The 24,103-nt window shown below is 37.8% G+C and overlaps 2 protein-coding genes across 14 annotated transcripts in view; one reads left to right on the forward strand and one right to left on the reverse strand.

Annotated features, from left to right (window-relative positions):
• The first annotated feature begins 17 nt into the window (after positions 1-17).
• On the forward strand, positions 18-9,267 carry LRRC66 (leucine rich repeat containing 66). The gene is made up of 4 exons (XM_031588580.2): positions 18-902; positions 2,084-2,253; positions 3,292-3,622; positions 5,914-9,267. The coding sequence occupies exons 1-4, from the start codon at positions 413-415 to the stop codon at positions 8,568-8,570; spliced, it is 3,648 nt and encodes a 1,215-aa protein (XP_031444440.2). The 5' UTR covers positions 18-412; the 3' UTR covers positions 8,571-9,267.
• Positions 9,268-14,594: 5,327 nt separating this feature from the next.
• The window catches only part of DCUN1D4 (defective in cullin neddylation 1 domain containing 4), a 35,840-nt gene continuing 26,331 nt past the window's right edge, over positions 14,595-24,103 (reverse strand). For 9 of the 13 annotated variants that reach the window (XM_031588570.2, XM_090139456.1, XM_031588565.2 and 6 more), the window contains 6 exons: positions 22,693-22,763; positions 21,064-21,155; positions 20,088-20,196; positions 17,779-17,883; positions 17,239-17,344; positions 14,595-17,128 (listed from right to left, as the gene is read on the reverse strand). In XM_031588570.2, the coding sequence (XP_031444430.1) occupies positions 17,073-17,128; positions 17,239-17,344; positions 17,779-17,883; positions 20,088-20,196; positions 21,064-21,155; positions 22,693-22,763 (539 nt within the window). In that variant the 3' untranslated portion in view covers positions 14,595-17,072. The remainder of the gene's footprint in view (positions 17,129-17,238; positions 17,345-17,778; positions 17,884-20,087; positions 20,197-21,063; positions 21,156-22,692; positions 22,764-24,103) is intronic. The other 4 variants (XM_031588567.2, XM_031588564.2, XM_090139452.1 and 1 more) reach the window with 1 other exon arrangement.

Consider the following 24,103-nt stretch of genomic DNA (forward strand, 5'->3'; position numbering starts at 1 on the left):
TTAACTGTAAGTATGAAAATCATTCCACAGCTATTTGTCATAGATTATATTTGGTGGACTTTGATCAGTGATAGCTGTATATTATACCTGAAGTTACAGTTCAAAAGTCTCTACTGTGGTTAGTTCACGGGTTCCTGAGAAGCTGTGTTTCTCAACTGAACGGCTGGAAGAGAAAGAAAAGGTTTGGATTGTCTTTGGGAGAGGGGGAGGGAGGGGAAAGCTCCCCAGTTTATGGAAGTGCTTTTTTCAAAAATACCTAACCCTCTAAAGCTGTGTGTTTCAGACAGAACACTGGTAATGGTTGGGTGTTTGTTTAATATTGATTTTTTTGAATGCCGAAGTATTTCCTCTTTCTGTTTCACCTCTTGTTATGCTGAACTTACCATAATTTTACATCTTACATATAGACATTATGGATAACGTTCACCTGAGTGTCACAGCTGTGCTGCTCCTTTCCTTTAATCGTCCTGGATCAGTGGGAACCAAGCAGCTTCTTAATACACATCGCCATACAGACTGCTGGTGGGATGAGAAGTTCGTAGTGAATTGCTCTTTCATGGGACTAGGTGCTATTCCAGAAGATATATCACTAACAGCAGTAACAGCCGATTTCAGTTACAATAACATCAGATCTTTCCTGTGCACCACCGAGAGAAATGAAGACTGGATGCTGAAACATCTGAACCTCAGTAACAACCTGATTTCTGAAATCTCCATAACTGCTTTTAGACATTTACCAATTTTGGAAACTCTAAACCTCAATGGTAACTCCATCAGCACTCTCACACTGGACCCACCTACATCTGCACATCGGTCTAAAACATTTGGAGAAATTCACCATTTCCTGCCTGCCTTGAAAGTACTGTCAGTTGGAAGGAATAATCTCCATGCAGTTCCAACAGGTGAGCATTTCAAAATATTTAAGGACCTCACTCACAAGGAGTAAATTGGTTTGGGATAAAATTCAGTACATCTTACTAGATTTAGAATGAGACTGTCTCCATTGGTTATGTGTAAGGTGTGGCCAGGTTTCACCTGTATCCAAACACAGACTGAAGATTTTTCAGCAACAAATGGGTTGTTTGGGATTCGTTTGGTTTTATACAGTCTTTGCAATTGTAATGCTTAAAGTCAGTCAAGTATAACTAAAATTTACCCTGAGAGACAAGGAAGACCACCAGCCTCTATGTCTCAATTGTGAACATTAATATCTAAGAAAATTACAAAAGCAATTTCATGCTACTCCTTAGATTAAAGTCAATACTATTCTAAATAAAACTGGCCCCAAATTCAGTATTCTGCAAGGACAGGAAAACATGTTCAGTTCATTCAAAACAAATTTGCCATCTAGCACCCAAATTGACACCTCCTATTAACAATTATTTCAGGTTTCCCTAAACTGGGGCTTTTAGGGGCTCTCCGCACAGTGCGTAAGAAAACAAGACCTCTTCAGCATTCCATAGAGCTGCTTATGCAGGACAGAGGGTTTGCTGAAGGACATACTGTCACACTTCATTCACAGGCACACAGGGATATGAAAGCAATGACATGCTTTCAATTTCAGTCAGGTGTGTGTCCTGTGGTTACAGTTCAAATAATTCCCCATCTGAAAGATGTACATGAACATGCAGATGGTAGTGAAGAGGAGAAACTGCATCAGCTTTTGCATCCTCATATTTTAATATGCAATTTATTTGCAATTAATATTTGGAGTAATTAACAGAATACACTCCATCTCTTCAAACTGTTCCTTTGTCACCACTCATTCTCCAGAGAAGCATGCTGAAAGTACAGAGATCAGAATGATTTTCACAGCATGGAGGAATGCTACTGCTTTTATGGAGATGCAATTTAAAAAAAAAATCCTTTGATTGTGAATATATCACAATGCCTGCTGCTGATATTATACAGCTTTCAGGATGGCATAACCATAGTGTAGAAAAGGCACAATAAATCAAAGCCTGCAGCCACTAGTTGCCATTAGGCAGCATTGGAACAAATTTTGTTGCAAACAATTTTTTAAAACCACCTGACAACTGGGAAAACAAGAATATGAAATGTAAAATAATTCTGCTTTTCCTAGGGCTAGGACTGCTGCAGTCTTTACAAACTGTCCATTTGTCATTCAACGGCATACTACAGATTGACCTGAATGATTTTCACGACTGTTCGCAGCTGAAAAATATCTACCTGCAAAACAACAAGATAGCAAACATTCATCCTGATGCCTTCAAGGATCTCAACAAACTACAGGTTGTAAAATAGCATTGCAAGTGTTTCAGTGTTTTGTGCTAATCACCACTAAAAGATTCTTAAATCAGCTATTCAGTAATGATTATATTGCTCTGATTATTAGTACACAATTATAAAAAGTTAAGCAAATAATTTAAATAGTCATTACTTGTACATAGCACAACTGCCTTTATACGTAGGAACATATGTGTAAATATACAAAATATAGCCATGCAATTACCCATTTAACTATGGCACAAGGCAGCGCATAACTCCATGGACTTCCTTTCCCTATCCCTTCCACGTGTGCTCAAACACACACGCCCTTTCCACTCCTCAAAGAAAGGCAAAACACTAAAATGCTAATGATGGGCCTTTATCAACTTTGGCACAGTCCAGCTGAGAAGGAGCTGCAGAAGAAATCAGGCTAAAGAGGCTATTTCCAGGGAGACCAGAGAGTCATAAAAAGACTGAACAGCCCCTTGCATTAACTGCAGGCATCCTCTGGCAAAACCCCTGCAGATTCCCAGCCACCCTGGAGGTGTTCAAGGAACGTTTGGATGTTGTGTTGAGGGACATGGTTTAGTGAGAACCATTGGTGATGGATGAATGGTTGGACTGGATGATCCTGTGGGTCTTTTCCAACCTTAGTGATTCTATGATTCTATGGTTCTATGAAAGGCTGCCAAACCCCTGTCCTAAAATCATAAACCTCAGTGCAGTATTTTTGACATCTCTAACACAGATATTGTTCTCGATCCTTTAAAAATATTCTCTTTTAGTAAAATAAATGTTACAGTTGATGTTGCAACTCAGATTCTAAGGCTTACCAAATGATTAGTAAAAACTAACGTGGTGAGGCATTGGAATGTACTGTCCAGGGAGGTAGTAGAGTCACCATCCCTGCAGGTGTTCAGTAACTGCATGGATGTGGCACGGAGGGACCTGGTTAGTGGGCATGGGGTGACCAGCTGGCAGTTATACATGGTGATCTTTAAAGGTCTTTTCCAATCTTAAGAACGCTATGAAATTAATTCTGAATGAATTACTTCCTCGTAGGTAGTGGATCTCCGTGAAAACCCTCTGACAACCATTCTACCTCACCTATTAATCAATTTGAACATCTTTCAACTCAAAGTGGATTTGTTCAACAATTCCTGGATACGTAACTGCAGACTTCATGCTCTGAAACATCTATTCCATTTTCTTTCTGTCTACATGAGAAAAAAACTGATTACATCGTGCAGTAAAACTGCCACCAGTTCACAGAAGCCTCTGCTGTATCTTTCAAGTTCCCACCTGAACTGCAGTGACAGTGTTTTGTTCAGGACAGCTGTGGTCCCACCGAGGGAGACATCAGTGCTGCGCTGCAGCGTGGGTAACACACTGGGTATGTGGAACGGGGCTGTGCCCCATGTGCTGCTAAAATCCTATTGCATGCAAAATGATCACACAAATCTGGTTAGGAAAGTGGGTTTCTGAAGGTGCTGCTTTAAATATAACCAAGTGACAATTTAACACTCTAATTAATAATTATTACACCAAAAAAAATTGAAAGTCATATTTCTCAAAGGTGGAATCATAGAATGGAATCACAGAAATCGTAGAACAGAATCATAGAATAGCTTGGGTTGGAAAGGACCACAAAAATCATTTACTTCCAACCCCCATGCCTTCATCTCATTTCCTGTGTTAAACTAAGGAGTGATGCTAAAGTCCAACCATATACAAATTTCAGTATGCAATATGTTGCAAATGTGTAAGTTAATTATTGAATGCAAACAAAGCACAGTATGGGCTTTTCTCTTATTGCAGTTAACAGCCGCGAGGTAGCAGTTCTGGAGGAATGTAGAAAAAGGAGGATATAGAAGAGTTTCTGGTATTTGGTCACAGCAGAGTGAAATGAATCATAGAATGGGTTGAAACGGACCACAATGATCATCTAATTTCAACCCCCCTGCTATGTGCAGGGTCACCAACCACCAGACCAGGCTGCCCAGAGCCACATCCAGCCTGGCCTGGAATGCCTCCAGGGATGGGGATCCACAAGCTCCATGGGCAACGTGTTCCAGCGGGTCACCACCCTCTGTGTGAAAAACATCCCCCTAATATCTAACCTAAACCTCCCCTGTCTCAGTTTAAATCCATTCCCCCTTATCCTGTCACTATCCACCCTCATAAACAGCCATTCCCCCTTCTGTTTATAGGCTCCCTTCAAGTACTGGAAGGCTGCAATGAGGTCTCTCCGGAGCCTTCTCTTCCCCAAGCTAAACAAGCCCAGTTCCCTCGACCTTTCCTCGTAGGAGAGGTGCTCCAGCCCTCTGATCATCTTAGTGGCCCTCCTCTGGACCCGCTCCAAGAGCTCCACATCCTTCCTGTACTGGGGACCCCAGCCCTGGACACAGTACTCCAGATGGGGCCTCACAAGGGCTGAGTAGAGGGGGACAATCACCTCCCTCTAGCTTTTTTAATGCAGCCCAGAACACATTTGCCTTCCGGGCTGCATGTGCACACTGCTGGCTCATGTCCAGCTTCTTGTCCACCAGGATCCCCAAGCACTTCTCTGCAGGGCTGCTCTCAAGGAGATCTTCTCCCAGTCTGTATAAACACCTGGGATTGCCCCGACCCAAGTGCAGCCACCCTGCACTTGGCCTTATTCAGAGTTTATTTGTGTTTGAAAGGGAGAGGACTCGCACCCCTACATAACTGCAGCCCCCGTGGACTGCAGCTTGCACAGTGCAGAGCTCAGCAGACATGGGCATAGCACTCACAGTACAGGGGACAAAAACCTGCAGAACTCAGATTTTGAAGACGGAACACTGAGACGAAACTCAAAGGAGAAGAGGCATTTGGCATCAACCACAATTCAGTACAATTTAATGAACTAATAGTACTACGGGGTGTAAGGCTTTCCCTTTGGAACACTTTATCCCCAAATGAAAATAATTAGTTTGCCAGAAATACCACCCTTCTGTTCTGCTTTCCAAGTAAATCACAGAAAATGCGATCAGGGTTCAAGTCAACAGACTGTATGGCACCTAAACTTAAGTGGAAGCCTAAGCAGTCCAAAAGCAAAGCTGTACATACAACATTGTAATACATTCCAAGAGGCAGAAACCAGCCACATCCTATACTTGCTAGAGGCTGGAACACTTGTTGGGTGCATACAAATTGCCTTGGTTTGCCAACTGTCTTTGCTGCAGCCTGAGCAGTAACCACAGGAACAACACAGCAGTTAAAGCACTGGCAAAGACCTGCTTGCTCTCAGGCACACGCGGCAGCATGGCCACACTGTGCTAGGACCATGCATCCTGCACCAGGCAGAGCCACAGTAGTCTGTATCATGGCAAATACCAGCCATCAGCCTGGGCTCCTCCCCCCTCACCCTCACCCACACCATTCTTCTTGTAAAGCCTGTTGTTTATACACTACACATGCTGTATTTTAAATGCAGAGAAAATAGAAGCCTTTTTAACATATTTGCTAAGAAGCCTAATTTAACATATATTTGGCACAATAACAAGTGACCATGGATAGAAAAAAAAAATTGATTTTCATAAAAATAACACATAAATTATCACTGATAGGTCAGAGAATGGCTGTATAGAAATAACCTGACTCCACCAGCCAAGTATACTTTGCTTTCAAGAAAGTTTCAATTTGTGTTTTCTTTCATTTCAGGTAATGGAGTCTCGTGGTGGACACCTAAAGGCAGAATTTTAGAGGAAAGCAGTCTTCCTCACCTGACACTGGATAAAATTAATAATTTAGTAATACACAACGCTGAGAAAAGTGATGAAGGCTTATATATGTGTACTTTTAATGCAACAAGGAAGAAGTATCTCATCTACAACGTACAGGTAAAAGAAAAGATTCCAGCACCTCTGATTAGAAAAACTCGGGCCACCAATCCAGGTGGTGTTAGAGCAGGAGGAACGCAGCAGGACCTGACGCTGGCTGTATGCCTCTCAGTGTTCATTACATTTCTCTGTGCCTTCTGCCTTGGTGTCCTGGCCAGGCCCTGCCTCACACACTTGTGGATGCGCATGTGCAGGAACAAAGCCCCGGCTCCAGAACACATCTATGCTAACCATGCTTTTTCGGATGAAACCCCAAGCAGAGAGCACTCCACGAGCAAACCAACGAACACACAGCATAAGACATTTGTTTTTTATGAGAATTCTTCAAGAAACATACATGCTTCTCTTACAGGAACTACTCAGTTGTACGAAGATGTCATTGGTGGCACTGGACGCACACCAAGTACTGAGGAGTTCCCAAAACAAAGCAATAAGGAGATTAACGTAAAGAAAAGTACAGTGTCTTCCAACACCAAAACTAATAGTGATGCCGTGTACTTAAACACTGGACAGCTTACTGCAAGGATGGATTACAAGAGCAGCAATGAAGTAACACCAAGGAAGTTAACAGGGGACAGCTTGTCACCATGGAAAGACCCAAAGTACACAAACAGCACAGACTCAGAGCAGAGCAGAGTCCCTCCCATGCCCAGCAGACACAACACTGGCTCTCACTCAGTTCACACGGACCCTGCAGACACAGATTTACCCTGCACAGGAGATGCTGGCTTCCCAATTCCCACAACACAACCCCAAACCAGTGTGCAAGATTCTAGGGACAATGAGGTGGGCAACAGCTCTGGTCAGCAGCAGTCAGAGGCAACACCTGAATACAAAGGGAACATTTTACACCACGAACCTATAAGCTCTACAGAATTTATGCCTGGAAGGCAAAGCTATGATAGAGAATTTGGTCTAAATAGCAAAGTAAATACAAACAGTGACATGGGAGCTCTTATTTTACCCAGTAGCTCTAAGAGAGATGCAAATATTGAGAACTTAAGCATTCACCAAAAACCTGAGAACGCTCCTCATACAGAGCACAGCTGTAAAAGAGATTGTAGAAATGAGCAAGGTAATTTTGCAGATTTCTTTGGTGACAGTTCTTCAGATGAAGGGACTCCGTTCACGATGAGTGACTGCAGCTCCTTAGAAGACTTTGACCTGGAACAAACCAGCGTTAGCAGCAACTTGCCAGCTCCTCTGTCATCAGTGGAGAAAGCTGACACAAATGGAATTGGTAGTTTCTCAGCGCCACTAGAATCCCTTAGCATTGCTGCAGAACTTCGACGTATTGGAAAAAATGGAGATAAGCACAATGCATATTTTGGAACCACTACTGATTATGGGTCAGACACCATCATGCCTGCAGCAGCATCAGCTCATGCTGACAAATGCAGTGATCATATAAGCACGTCAGGTTCAGTCTCAATTAGTTCAAGTCCAGAAGTTTCTGATGCATTTGACTATTTTACCAAAGAGTCAACAGCACAAAACTCAACTTCTGATTCTCCCTATGTGCACAGCAACACATCACTTTCATTAAAACATTCTCCTACATATGCAACAGATACCGAAAATACTCTTGAAGATGCTGAACTGCAGCCACACCAGTTTTCCTTTCAACCACAGCACCTCCTCAGACACAGCCCCACAGAAGAGAAGGAACATGCACCAGAAGTAAGCACAGAGCAGCTCACAGATGAGAGCTCCTCTGAAAGCAACCATTGGGAAGGGGACACTGCTCTGAGATGGAACATGAATACATCTGAGAATGACCATTTTGTTTGTACTCCTCTTGATACTAGTTTGAATACAACTGTAGTTACCAAAACACCTGTCCCGCATGCCAGCACAGCCAGCAACAAGTCACTTCATCCACCCCTATCTGAAAACACAACTGAAAAACCTTCTATGGTTATTATGGAGAAAGAGTCACAGGGTGAGCACATTAATTCAGCTAGAACTCATGAAGATAAAACACAAAGAGGTTTCAATGAAGAATGCAATGAATACAGGGAATTACAGGGCAGCAGCAACTGTAGCTCCTCTGACGAAATGCAATCATGCAGCGTTATGACAAAATTGCACCTTGAATCTCCTGGGAAAACACAGTCAGTCTTCAACATAGAAAATTATTTCCAGTTGGATCCGAGAGAAGAGAACGTGTATTCCTCACCAGTCCCACTCAGCTCCCTGAGCAGAAGCACACAGCACAGCTCAGGTCTGTTCTCACAGAATACTGCAGGAAACAAAACCTGCACTACAACTGATCCCAGTGAGCTGGAAGGTGACACTTCTTTGACAGCACCAGAGAGCAGTTCTACAACAGCTGCCAGCCTCCCAGACTCCAGTGAAAAATACTGTCAAAAGGCTCAGGCCAGTTTAGGACAGGGCCAGTTTTTCATTAAGAAGAAGAGAGCATTTGATGGATTTGCTAATATTTTGCAAAGTAGGAGAGCAGACTCTGATGGTTGAGACACAACGGTGCACTGCTAACCTCCTACAGGTGCAAAGTGACTGCGTCTTAGAATGAAGTTACGGGGTTTTTTGCTTATCCTTGCTCAGTACAGCTATCTGCTTTTAACTTCAGAAATGCAAGTTATGGAACTAGACCTGATGTGTAAAGCATGGATTCATCTAATTCAGAAAAAAACTTACTCCAAAGGGCAACTCAGGCTGACAGATATTTGTATACATACAAGTCAGATACCATAAACTTGTACTTGCAACTCTAGGATACCTGAATGAGTAAACTCCTCAGTAGTTATGTTTGCTAATAAACCTTTAGCTGAGGTCTAGTAATATACTTGCTTACTCTTGGTACTGAAATATTAGTTTCCTTTGCAAATTCTAATACACACAGTTTTATTTGTCAAAAAATAAATATAACACTGAAATTATTATTACATCATTACTATTACTGCATTTTTGCTACAGAAATCACAATCACCCTATATGTGAAATAGAGTATATTACCACCTTCTGCTTTTGTGAAACAAGTTTCTGGATTACAATTCTCTGAATTTCCCCAACTTTGCAGTATTACATAAAATCTAAGCAGTATTCAAATGCTGTGTTCCTAGAAGTCTCTGGGATTTGAATTCATTGCAAAACACTGAAACAGCACATTTAGGTAAACACATTTAGCACATTAAAGATAATGAAGACTACTTTACCAATGCTTTTAACTTCTGAGGATTATTAAATAAATGTTCTACATAAAGAGAAAGCACTGCTTGGCTGCTTTCTTCAAGAAAAACTTCAAACTGAAAGTAAAAAAAAAAAGATATGGATAACAGTTTGGGTAAAGCAAATTACTTATAGGTCACAGAAGGTAACAGTGGCCACAGCAACTTTAAAATGGAATACATTAAGACAATGTAGACTTGCTCTTTTATGCACTGACTGACCTTGGATTGTACCAGCTGCTAACACACTAAGACAGACATCTAACCACACAAGTGAGCCAATTTCGTGGAAAAAAGGTGTCTGTGTGATTCTGTTGGTGTCACAGCAACATTTGCTCAGTTGCTGCTACTACAGTTCAACAGGTTTTCAAAATATACATTGGCAAAATTGTTTCTCATCTTCTCCAAACACCAGAATGCTGCAGCAGCATTACATACAGTACGTTACTTCTGAGGAGCAGCAAGTGTTCTAAGACTCCTTTTATGCAATAAAGCTTCAGAAGATTACTTGCTATTCTCATCAGATCCACAAAGAAAATACATTTGCTCCTTCAAGGAATTTTTAACACGTGTCAAATTATTTCCTTCTACTGTCACAATATTTTTGTGAAACTGTCTGAAACTTACCTTCAGATTTCTGCATAATCATGCACCCCTGCTTTGCTACTCTTAAAACACAAACACCCAGCTTCTCCTTTTTAATACTTCCTCACATCATTAGCAACTGCTCTTAAGAGATAATGCAAAACCTTTTACATTTTCTGTGGCTTCCAGCCAATGCTCTTCATATTTTGTGTCCTCTTCTCCATTCACCCTATTTCTCCAGGCCTTTCTCCAGGTACCCAAAACTACAAACCTCCTGTTTCCCGAATCCCTTTGGGATTCTATTATCATCCACTTTTCTTTACAATTCAGCTGTTTTCTATCAACTACATTCAGTTTGCACTGAAAACATCATTCATTTAATCACTGAGCATTTTCTAGAATACCTATTATTTTTTCCTCCATAGAAGTCATTCTTTCTGAAAGGTATAACTCAACTGCTCTAGAGACGTTGAAACTTCTATAGCTTCATCAGTAACTTAAGGTAGAACAAACAAACAAAAAAAAAACAACCACAATCTGAACCGACACTGGACACTGTATGAATTCTCAAACAAAAAATGAAGGTCTGACAGTATGTTGGTAACTGTCTGGGCACACCTTTCTTGTATGTGCTCAGCTCAAGGTTTGAAAACACACTATCCCTTAGTCAATGAGTGCAGGAAAAAAAAACTTAAGTCTTACGAGCAGGTGGAGAAACTCAGAACGAAACAAAACTTGGATTTTCAACTACTTGTTTACAATACAGTGATAGTTAACAAGTTGTCTGCCACAGGCACAAAACATTTCAGTCTTTCCAGAGAACATTGATTACTGGGCTAGAAAACAAACCTCAAATACAAAGACATTCACATTTAATCTACATATAATTAACATCAGCAACTATTTGGGCAGGAAAATTTCCATATTGCTAGTACAGAAGACTGTGACTCACCTAATAATAAATAAAAGGAGAAGACAACATTCTTATGAGTGCTGAAGGAGATTCCAGCTTTGATCATCAACTTGAACTTACTGCAAAACAGCTTCCCTAGCATAGTCTCCACATGAGAATATTACTTAAAGACATTTACATTAAAATACTGTCAAAAACCTTCAGAGTGGTAGCTTAAGTAGTGCACAAAATTTAAAACAAAATCTTGAGAAATGTGTCCAAAATGTATATTTTATTCATTTTGTCAGGCTTTAAGTCTTTAGATATGGAACTCTGAAAGAAATATAAAATAGTAAGATTAACTAATGGCTCCTTTTAAAACTAAAGCCAAGAATGTGTAACATACATTTAGGCTGCAATTTTCATGTCCTAATGCTAACAATTTTTCTACTGCTCTGCTTAAATATTATCACTTCTACTTTAAAAAGAACAACTCAAGAGCCCATTATAAGTCAAATAATCAACAAAGTCTTCTAAAAGATAAGAGAAAGACATGTATTGAACTCACGAACACACTTCCAGAAATAAATATCACTACATTCAAATACTAGTAGACTGGTCTTCTCTTCCAGTGTTACATTTGAATAATACCTGAAGTTTTCTTTAGCATATGCTCCACATCACAGGAAGGATGGGGTTGGAAGTGACTTGTGAGGCCATCTGGTTCAGTGTCTCTCTACTCAAGCAGAGCAGGGTGCCCAGGCCCACATCCAGGAGGCTTTTTAAGATCTCCAAAGAGGAGATTGCAATCTCCCTGGACAATCTCTTCCAGTGGCCCATCACCTTCACAGCATAGAAGTGTGCATCCCAATATTTAGAGAGAATGTCCTGTGCTCCAGCTTTTGCCCATGGCCTCTTGACTTAGTGCTGGGCACCACTAAGAGGAGGCCAGCTCCCTCTTCCTTGCACCCTCTCCTCACATATTTGTACACACTGATGGGATTCACACACACTGAACTTTCTCCTTTCCAGGCTGTACAATCACAGCTCTCAAACCCTTCCCTCATATGAGAGGCACTTCTTTCCCTTCATCAACTTTATGGCCCTCCACTGGACTCTGTCCAGGAGATCCATGTCTCTCTGGTACTGAGGAGCCCAAATCTGGAGCATTCCAGGTAAGGCCTCACCAGTGTTGAATAAAAGGGAAGGATCACCTCCCTCAACCTGATGAAGACACTCCCCCTCCTGCAGTCCAAACATTAATCTTTTCTACCACAGAAACACATTGCTGACATGGTTCAACCTGGCATCCCACAGGACCTTCAAATTCCTTTCTGCAAAGCTGCTTCTCAGCCAGCCCAGTCCTTGTATGGCACTTGGGATTATTCCTCCCAGAAACTTTGCATTTCCCTTCATTGAACTTCACATGCTTCATACCAGCCCATTTCTCCAGCCTGTCCAGGTCCCTTTCAGTGACAGCACAACACTTTGGTGTATCAGCCACCTGCTCAGGGTATGCTGTGCCCCATCATCCAGGTCATTAAAGAGAATGCTCAACAGGACTGAAGGCCAGCCCAGATCTGGGTACAGCACTAGTTACAGGCCTCTAAATGGACTTTGTGCCTCTGATCACAATCCCCTTAGTGCAGCCTTCAGCCAGTTTCCAACCCACCACATCATATGCTCACCCAGACAGCATTTCGTCAGCTTCTCTAACAGGATCTAAGAGGAAGACAGTGTCAAAAGCCTATGTCAAGATAAGCAGGTAACAAAGATGCTTCTATAAGATTCCGTCCTATAAGACGACAGCTAATTTCCGCAGCTTCCTGTTAAAAAAAAAAAAAAAATTGTACAACAGCACTGCTTTACATTCATTCACCCCATTTGAAACATACCTGTTTTCAAACGTTTTAAGTATTAATTTGCTGTAAGATTGTGAATAAGAATCACAAGATTGTGTATATTCTCTTTCAGCAGAATTTTGGAGCCCAAGAAAGTTCTGTTCTAGAAGATATAAGGTTTCCAGTGGAGGAGAAGCATACTCGCATTAGAGAATTTCTGAAGCATGAACGACAGAAAAATCTTAACTCAGTTTTTGAAACCAACACAAATACTCTTTATTTGTGGGATTCCATTTTACATCAACACCAGCAAAAGACCTAAAAATGAACTCATGTTAGGTGGCATAACAGCATTTCCACCAGTTCGTAAGTCACAGGAGTTTAGCACACCTTATGCGTGTAATACCCAAATAACTACGACACAAAGCATTCACAGTTACAGGTTAACTGCTGCTCCAACAGCAGCTTCATTAGGAACTACTTGGTGACAACACACATACACACACACACGCACATATATAGAGAGGGGAAAAAAAATAAAACATAGTTTGGTCTCAGTTACAGACAATGACCTATTTAGTTGGTGAATGGGTTCTATACACTTACATAGCAATTAGAATGGGTAAAAGATAAGGCTTATAAAGAGGTATTTTAGCACTTATAATTAAAAGCAGGGCACATGGTAACCTTTAAAGCTGTCTATATGAATTTCAAGAGCATTTAACAACTCGTTAGACTTGTGACTAAGGGCCAACAGAAATCCGTGAGAACTCTTACATAACCCATTTACATGATTCCATTTCTTTCCCTCCAGATAATGTAATTCAGGAATATTAACCAAGTAACAATGAGATAAAATCGATTTTGATTGTGCAAACATTATTTGTGTTAAAATAAAACGTGCTTAATTGCGATAAAATGGGAAATGCCTCCAGTCCTCTATATATGTCAGAAAAAGCCACATAAAGGTGACTGAAATATCTATTTTAGCTTAAAGACAGTCTTAAACAAGTTTTAACTGAAAGCTCAAGTATATAAAGCATTTCAAGAAATTCCATCCTCCTCTACTTGCCTTTCCTGAAAACAAAACCTAACAACAACAAAAAATCAATAAGAAATAAAGTTAGTATTTTAAGTTACAAAATTTTTGCTGTATAATTACATGTTCCTCAAATTAAATCTGTGTATATTTGTTACTAATACTTTCTACAGCTATTTGGACAGTAAAAAGCTCTAAAAAGTTTGTTATCTATCAGCTCCTGCCTAATACTTAGTCTCTGGTTTCCTTTAATTAACTGTCTCTTCATTTTACATCTTCCAAGTACCAGGCATGAACTGCACATCAATCATCAAGTTCCTGCTACAAATGCAGTTGTACTACATCAAAAGGATAAGCACAAGACCCATGAACACATCTGCCAGAAAGACCTCCCAGTATTCAAGAAATTAGGATATTCTGTATACTAATAAAGTGTGTGGGAGGGTGGGAAGAGGGAGGAGGGGAAGTACATCAACAGTATGATAATATAACAAACTGAAAAGGAAACACCAAACTCATACTAAAACCAAGGTAAATTGAGTGGCTTAGTTAAGCTTAAACAAACTTAGTTAAGTTTCTACAATTATTTAAAAATGAGAGAGAATTCCTTCAAAATAGACATTGCAATGTTAGGGTTCTCTGTGGGTTGAAAATACAGCAAAAACAGAAGGATGGATAACAAGGATAGTTATTAAGCCATACTTTTTTTTTTCAGTCTGTTCCTGTACATTTTAGTAAAGTTGCCAACAAGCTGTAATTGCATTTGTGGTTTACCTTACGCTCATTATAAATCAGTCACTGAACACAAATTCATCCTAGTTGTGAATGGAAGATAAAATGGGCAATATCTAATCTGTTCCCAAACGCATTCTTCCTTTCCATTGCTCCCAATTACTTTTATCCAAAGACGAAAATGGAAAGTTTACTCATACAGAGTGAGCACTTCGAGGTTTCTTTTTCTCTTTTCTTTACTTTCAAACTTTGTATCCTGCAAAACATCACAGAAACCTTGAAAAAGAGCACCCAATTAAGCTGAACAGATTTCTGCTGACCCTGTTATGTGAAAATTACACCTGTAACAGTGATAGATTAAAAGCGTCTTTGGCTCTTGCTTCCATTACTGGAAGCCAAATTTTTGTGACATACAAAACTTTTAATGCAAACCTTGTATTTTAGCAGTATGCTAATTTGTGCTAAATTCTATTGTCAGTAACTAGCCTAACATTTAAGAAAATTACAATATTTCACTTAAGATTTTTAGCAAACACAATGTAGCCTGATGTTACAAGTTATATTGCTTCCAAAGTCATTCTTTAAGAACTAAATCAGCAGTTCCACTGATATTTACTTATAGTTATTCTATGGTAATATACACATTTACATCAGAAGTCTTATTAAAATGTGTGTGTAAGAGGCTTATTGTAAACATTAAATACCACACTTCACTGAATTAATTTCTTGTGCAAAACTGGCATCAAACATGGAATTAAGATTACTTGTATTAGTAAAGAAAAAGCAATGACTATGTATATTTTACCAATACTAACTTTAAAGGATGCTATGTATTTATTTAGTGTCATGGAAATCCAAAGGTGACTATTACATGGGAAATGGAAGTACTTTCTTCTTAGCTTCATGAAATTCTGGGTTTGTATATGTATACATATTGTATATTTATGTATATACAAATATACACAAACACACATGAACAATTTTTGTCTTTGGCAGCTTAGTCTGACAAACAAAAACCACCAACAAAACACAGATTTGAACACAATTAGACCACCCATACCAACAGGTACAACATCCCAGACCAGGGCAGTAAACCAATATGCTTCTGCAGAACTAATCCTGAAAGTAGCTGAGTTAGTGACAGTTGTTCCTGACTTCAGTGATATCAGAATGGGACAGCTGAAAATTTCACATTCAACCTAAAAAAACACCGTTCCCCTCACATACCCTGGATTGCGTTCTGAAAAATATCTAAACTGCCAATACCTCATTAAATATTTCTACAGAAAAGTAATGCTATTCTTTGTTTTGAAATGTCCACTGGCCCTTTTTTGTTACGTGTTCCATGAATTAATATGGAACATTTTATTAAATCCCTAGAAAATGAAGTTTAATAGCACCGGATCCTTCAAGAACATATCTATAGAAGTTAATGCTGACATTTTTTTTTTTAATAAAGAAGAGTAAGGCAAAGACAAGGCAACAAAAATATAGAAATTAAGCATCATCCCACTCACTCAGTCATTTTTCCCAAAGTAATCACTAGATCTGTCTTACACAGATAAAGAAATCAGTGAAGCAGGAAGCGGTCCCTAATAGAAAAGTCATTTAATACCGGTGTTTAACGTGCCCATTGCCTGCAACGGACATCCTGCTAGGGAATTCCAATCCCCTGCATGAAAGAAAAAGCAACATTTTGACAATATGTTTAATTACTCAGAAACAGAAAGTTAGAGACCATGTGAAAGACCAACGTTACAAATCAGAAAAGAGAAATCTCTATTACCTACGTGCTAGAGGTGAGCAGATTTTATTCCCCAGACCACTATTTTTAGCGAGAACTTTAAGTTTCACTATATTGCAACAAAATCCAAACACTCTTGGTACAACAAAAATTAAAAGGAGTATGCCAAAGGCAATTTACAAAAGTCTAAAACCCATTTTTTAAAAGGTACTTTAATTTGTTCAATTGTACCTGTAACGACTACTGCAGTTTTAACATTAAAAAGTCAGTACTTTTTCTTCCAATGGAAATAAACTGTGGCATGTACAACTACTACAGTGTTTTAATATTTATATGTGATTTTTGTTGTTATTTTTAAGACATCAATGCTTCACTCCTATTAAGCAATAGGTCAAGTTTGGCGAATTTCCATTAAGAAAGTCACTGCATATCTTCTCCCCTCAGAAATTGGCATCTCAAATAGTAACATTAAAATTGACAATAGTTCTTCACCGTAACTATGTCCAAGCAGTCTGTTCATTTTCTGAAATGCTACATTTGAGACCAAAAGAAAAGCAAAATAACTAAAGTTTCAACAAACATGTAAGTGATGACTAGAAATATGCCACAAAATTATTTTAACAATACATTTCTGCAGAAATAATCCCTAGTTGAAGCTTTTTTTTTTATACACATATACAAAATTTCGACAGCAATATACACATAATCACAGTGAAGACGCTGGCAAGTCCACCAATTTGTAGTGTAAATACAAAATGCAAAGCAGCCTTCAAAGAGAACAATGCTACACAGCAAGCATAGCTAGCTTGTTAAATGGCAAACACCAAAAGTTCCCTGCAAAAGGAACGCAGTGCAAGAAAAGCAGCATGCACTTTGATACAAATAGCAGTTTATGGCTAATGGTTGACATAACTGTGGTAACAGTGACTCTTGAGTGGCTGTGCATAGTTGAACTCCTACGTCATTTGTTTTCCTTTATACCATTCCACAAACTCATCCAACAATACTGGCCCTGTAGAGAGATCAGATAACTGTATTTTACAAATTTTCATAAAAGAGCACCAAATGATTAAGCTCAGAGAAATAAATTATTTTAAAACACCAACATATGGTAGTACTTACAGGCTCCATCTTCATCATAATTACTGAGGTCAAGGTTGATTGTTCTGCTGAATTCAAGAACGTTACACCATTGGTCCTTATTGATAACTTTGTATTTTGATTGCTGCTTGAGGGAAGAAACAGAAGTTACTGAAACACACCTTCAAGTCCTTCAAATTCAGTTTTTGTGCAGGAAATTTAAGCCTTGGAATGAATTACCATTATTTGCATTTCATTTAAAATTAAACAGGATTAAAGACGACACTAAACAATCAAATTAGTATTGAATAATGTATGTTTCACCACTTTTAGTGGGCAAATATGCATCAATAAGAACAGAAGTCAAGAAGTAATCAAAGACATTTTATACTCTGTCTTGCATCAAATAAAAATCAACAGCATAAGGATTTGAGAAACAAAAAGAAAGAAATGATAACCGGTTACAAATGTAATTTTGGGAGTGTTAGTATAATTTAATTCAGAAAAAAAATATCTATTCATTCTATATCTAAGTCAAATAGTGTCAGACAAGACAGACAAAGTCTGTTTCAACATCCTTACCTCTAGAAACTGATGAAATACTGGAAAAAGAGACCACGTTTTTCCTAAAAGAAGGCCCAACATACATTTGGCAGTATTTATGTCTAGGCTGCGCTGGTCCTTTTCCTGCATGAAATGGAAAAAAGTCAAAGGGGAAAAAAAACCATAAAAAACGTTTATTTACAGCAATATCTAACACTTTTTTTTTTTTAATTAAAACCCAACATTTCTCACAGCTAATGGCTTGCTGTAGAAGATGCCTTCCATAGCAGTGACCATTATTTGAGAAAGTCTTACTGATGAGGCATGTATTCCTGTTTGTGACTTCCTAACTTTCTGGAAAACAACAGCCATACCCATGTTTGTATGCATGCATCTGCATGGCCATAAGAGTCTTAAAGTAGCATCACTGCATGTATTTCCTGAGGTTTTCTTATAACATGAACACAGCATGACACGAACTGTTGGAAGATAACTGTTGGAAGCAGCTATCAGTTAACAATGACTATGTGAAAGTGATCAGAGGAGGTTCCTTGTTCTGTTATTCTACTGGTCACATTAAATTCAGATGAAATGAATTCTCAAACAAGCACAGGTAACTGTACTGTACAGGTAACAATACTGTAACATATAGCAAATGGAGACTTCTCTCAGAACTGTCCCAGTTTTATGCCAATTTAGCAGCAGTTATATTCAGGCATGCAGAGCCAGGAATTAATTTCTTGCTGTTTGTTCTTGCTTGTTTTTTCTTTAAAAGACAAAATAACACACATCACCATCTGTATCTAGCAGATTCGTTACACCTGATTAGTAGGAAATTTTTAATGAACTTGAAAACCTGGCTTTGGTACATCTCAAAAGTTACACACCTACAGATGTACTATTTTGGCCAAGGAGCACTTCCCTGAAATAATTGCCTTTAAAACAAAAATCACACAAATTTTCCAAGTCAAAACCAAAGTTGCTCCCATTAACTTTTTCTCTATAAATTACTTGCATCATTCAGACAAAAAACATATTCATCTGCTTCATGTAATTAAATATATGCCTTCTTATTAGCATTCATTTCTATTTTTCTTGATGCCACTCTCCTATACACCTCCTTTGACATTATGCTATTAGAAGTTCAATAACTCTATTAATCTAATATAGTTTCAACAATTCTGTTGATATGATTTGCAGGTTGCAATCATATCAACTTGCAAATCTACAGTTTTGTGTTTTCTTGTTTCTTTCAAAAGATGTCAGAACATCTGACTGTGTTAGAAACCTTTCTTGAGAGCAGTTTGTCAGATCCATTTGTACCTCTTGAGAACAGTCCATCCACTGATCTCTTTAGAAGTGATTTATTTGATGGCTTGTCCCTTATTTTTAATAGGCCACCAGCTGGCACAGATTTGCTATTAGTAAAATATTTTTTTTTTAATCAATTCAAATTATTTCACCAGTATCTTGAACATCTTTGGCAATGTTAAGTACTTCTAACCTCTGTATTTTACTTTCAGCAAAATTAGCAGAATAAGTCTTCACACAATGTACTTGGTTCTGGCTGGGAGGGAATTAATTTTCTTCACAGCAACTTGTCTGGTGATGTGTTTTATGTCTTCGACCAAAATAAAGTTGATAATACAGCAATTGTTTTAGCCATTGCTAAACTGTGTTTGCACAACATCAAGTCCTTTGCTGTTTCTCCCTCTGCCAACCCAGTGAATAGACAGAGAATAGCAAGAGCTTGGGAGGGCAGATGCAACCAGGCCGATGACCCAAACAAATCAAAGAGGTACACCATGCCTTACAGCATCATGCTCAGCAACAAAAGGGAGAGAGCAGATTTAGGGAAGTTAGTCATCTGTCTAGTCTACCTGTGGAAGACAGTGAACAACTGTTTTTGCAACACTTGGTTTTTTTTTCCTTTTTTTTTTTTTCCTATTTCTACTTCTCCTTCACTTAATGAACACTTACCACAGCTCAAACATTTTTCTTGCTTTTACTCTTCCCTCCGCTGATATCAGGACATTGTTTCATGTTGTTTCATTAATGTTAAGAACATAACTGACGATCCTCCAGGACTTTTTAAAACCAATGTTTATATTATAATCACCTCTTATCATGTTTATTATTTTTACCACTCACAGAAAAGGCTGAAATGCCTTCCTGTTTTAAATATTTATGCATAGAAAACTCAAATAGTAAGAAAGAAAAAGTGATTATAACACAAACATTTGTTGGAGAGAATCTTGAGTGATATCTTAAGAGAAACATATTTACTCTTAAGCATTACCTATCAAAGTAAAGTTTAATTTTATACTTTAGCATTCTCCAGTACTTACCCGTGCAAAGTCAAATGCATATCTATAAATAAGTTTAAAATTGGTAGGCTCATTTAATAAGGATCTCAAGCAATCCAGAGAATTTCTCAATTTTTCTGTAGTATCACATCTGAAAGAAAAGCAAAGAATGAATTCATAGTCTACATTCTTACACAGATGTCTGGTGTTCTTAGAAAAAGAATCTTAACATATATCCCCATCACTGCATAAAATACGAAGACATATTTGCCTGCTTAAGATTTAACCCACAGGACAAAACATGTAGATAAACTAGCGAAGTCTTATGCTTGTACTGTGATAAAAAATTGTTTGAAGCTGTAGAAAATGCACTCCCCATGGGATTAAACCACAAATTTGTCTACAAAAGGAAACCAACCAACAAACCAGAGAAGGGAAATAATACTTCCATAGCTTCAGCAAAGCTATAGAACTTCCTAAAGTTTTGGTGATCCTGTTCTGTAAAGATAAGCCAAAACATAGTTCTTTCCCCCCAACTCTATGAAATGTAGTTATTCAACTACTTCTATCTAATTATGCCATAAAGATAAGATTGCAACTGGAGAATTCAACTCTTAGAACATGAAAATGCAGTCAGAAAAAAATGTTTGTAATGTTTAGCATTTTAAACTGAATATGCTCTAACAACATACCAATATCTAACACTCATGCAATGACAGTAAAGCTCAGAAATAAATAGGTCCTACCCAGTGACAAAGACAGATGTCCTTGCAAATGTCCCTCATTGTATTTCTGTTTTTCTTGAGGCTGAGACATTTTAAAAGTATTCAACAAGCAGCAGCCAGGTTTCAAGTTATCTTTGAATGAGCCATATCACCGGAAGCAGTGACAAAGAAATACTGCTTCTGCTCTAAAGTAGAGCACTCTGTTTTAAGTTATGAACATCAAAGTGCATTTTTTCTACAACAACCTGTATTTACTATTAAAAAAATCTTAAGAATTTTTTCAAAACACTTACTGTAGTGATGTCATTCCTTTTAACCATTCTTGTAATGTAAAGTAGCCCATGTTTTGTGCATCCAACTTCCATGCTAATACAAGCATTACTACCTGTTTCAGAGGAAAAAATGTGAAAGCTGAAGAGAATCAACAAATATATCTGTGTATTTTTCAGTTGCTGTTTAATAGGCTACAAATACTTTAGTCAAATAAACAAAACATTCAGAACTTTCTTATTAAGCAGCTACTTTAAAAGTTAAATACAACAAACCTGCACATGATTCAAACAGTAGGATTCCAGCACAAAGATAGAAAGTCAGTTAGGTTAGGCACATTACTTCATGGGAGCATGCACGGAACGTCACAGTAGGAAGCTAGTGTGCATTGCAACCATGAGGAAGATGAGCCAGCACAGGCTACAGAGAAAGTTTCCCAAAATTATTAAATCTAAGCACTAACTTGAGACAAGTTACGTTTATTAAATTCATCTAGGTGAGCATCCATTGCAATCCAGAAGCTTTATGAAATCCAGTTGTTCTAAAGGTAATAACAATCCCACATGAATCCATCTACCACAAGGTACTGTCAACACCATCTAATTCTGTAAGTCTGAACATGAAGTATAATTCAAGTAGATGTTAAGCACACTGAATGAACTAACATTAGCACATATCAATCCACAGGCTGATTCATAATTGCTTCAATTTTGCCTCAAAGGAAACAGAATCCTTTTAATATCTCACATAGAACACAGAAGCAATAAAGAAGCAATTTGGAAAAGTGGCATTGGAAGATCACTGTCATATTCAGAATACTTAAGATATATACATGGAAAAAGTGGCAGGCAACTATTCCTGCAGACTAGAAAAAAGAAGTGTAATCAAGTAATTTCAATTTGCAACTCTGGCTAATACTAGTGCAGCTCTATATTGTTAATGCAAAGTCAGAATATCCACTTATATAACTGAAACGTCTCTATCAATCTTGAGGATTTATCACACTAATAAATTCCAAAGGTTGCAATTACATCTTATATCACCAGCAAATCAATCAAAAACATAACTATCAATTTAACCAATGAGAGATGATGATTTACAAATGTTGCAAAAGATGGGACTTGCACATATGTTTTTAAAAGCATATATTAGACACCAGAAAAAAAGCCACAAAAGGTATAGTTATTTGTTTCCTAAAATTCTCTCTCTCCTTCATGTATATATAAATATAAATGGGTTTTGTAACAGCGTAATGGGAGTGCTAATACTGCTCACGATATTCAAAACACCTTTCTCCCATAGAAAACATTAGCTGGCAGTTGTGTTAATCTCCAGTGCAGTCTCAGAAAAGATGTCATCACCTCTTTCTAAACTTTTATTTTTTTCTTTTGGTAGGAGGAGCGAAGGAAAAAATGGGGGAAAGATATGGCAAAGGCAAATTGAGTTTTTAGTCAAGTTAACAGTTCTAGTTTCAGAACAAATGCAAGTTGTTCCAAATGTGCACTTAAACCTCTCTGGTTTATATTCCTTTCTCTCCCAAAAATTCTATTTGATTTTTTTTTTTTTATTCTTGATGGAAAACTAGGAGAAGTTAGACAGGTTCATCAACATCATAACACACTATGCATCTTCTGAATGGACCTCAAACTTACATTTTCTGGTTCAACTCCAATGTCTTCACAAAATTTCTCCATACCTTCTGGCCCTACAATGTCATCGGTGCCTGCAAAGAAAATGCACTTTACATATCTCTGAGAATGATAATGGACTGATCTTTAGAGCATAAGAGAAATTTCATCACAGTGATCACAATCTGAACGTTCATAAGCTTTAGGTTGGTTTATTTGGCATGCAATAAATATTTCCCCACTTACAATCAGACATGGATACACATGTATCTTTATCTCACCTCTGGAAACAAACACAGAACAACTATTTTCAATCTTGCTAACATCTTTTATTCCACCCAGTTACCAAGAGAATCTTAGAACAGTACATGAATAAGATCTTTAACAATACAGACTAGCAGAACATCCAGGTAATATTAGCATGGTTAAATGAGTGAACAATGATTACTGAAACTCATATCTCAGCTTGAATCTCTACTGTTATCATAGCATTGTATCACGTAAGATTCTTGTATCATAGATATCTAGATACCATAGACCGTCATTCCCAGAATCTTATTCCTTAGTGTTTCATTCATACGCTAACTCTATAAAATGTTATCTACAAAAAAGACTCTGAAATAAAAATGTCATGTTCCTATTTATTTATATGGCAGTAATACTACAGCTGCACATTACGTGAATTTTAGTAACTGCAGGGGGAAATGAAAATATGAATTACACATAGCTATATCTTTGCTGACTTAAAATAAAAAAAGGTTCAAAAACAGATGTCATTAAAATACTCTATTTTCTGAATACTTTTGGGAAAATACGTTTGTAGCATCTACATTACATTGTTGAAAAAAGTTATATGCATTAATTGTACTGTGCTTTTTTTTTTTTTAATACACTACCTATTTGGACTATTTTTTAGAATTATTTCATTCACATTAAGAAAGGCTTACTTTGGGGAGAAAAGCATTAGAGGTTGACATCCATACTTCTATTCAATATAAAGAGTACAAGAAAGATGTATGAAAGGGAAAATAATTCTAAATTTTACTATTAGGTGACCTTCTATTCTAGAAATAACAAGGTTTAATTAAATATTTTCCCATCTTCCTATGACATCCTCCCATTCACACTTCTGACTGTAATCAAACACCTTCAAAATAAAATTAATTCTGTAATAAAGACACATTAGAGAAAAAAACAATAACAAATCCAGTGCTAACTGTCTGCAGATGTAAAAGAGAAGACTTTAAAGAAAGAGCACAGAAGAGATTATTACTTGAAAAAAAACACTTTCATTTTTTTACAATGTTATTCAGTACAGTAAACAGGATCATACTCCACTTTTCTGTTATAGCTTGGTGTATGCATTCAATGGAAAAATCAAAAGATCTTTCACACACATCCTTCCTTTCATCATGTCATGGTTTTATGGTTTTTT

The sequence above is a fragment of the Phasianus colchicus genome, chromosome 4, assembly GCF_987193195.1.
Source record: "Phasianus colchicus chromosome 4, bPhaCol1.hap1.1, whole genome shotgun sequence".
NCBI lineage: Eukaryota > Metazoa > Chordata > Aves > Galliformes > Phasianidae > Phasianus > Phasianus colchicus.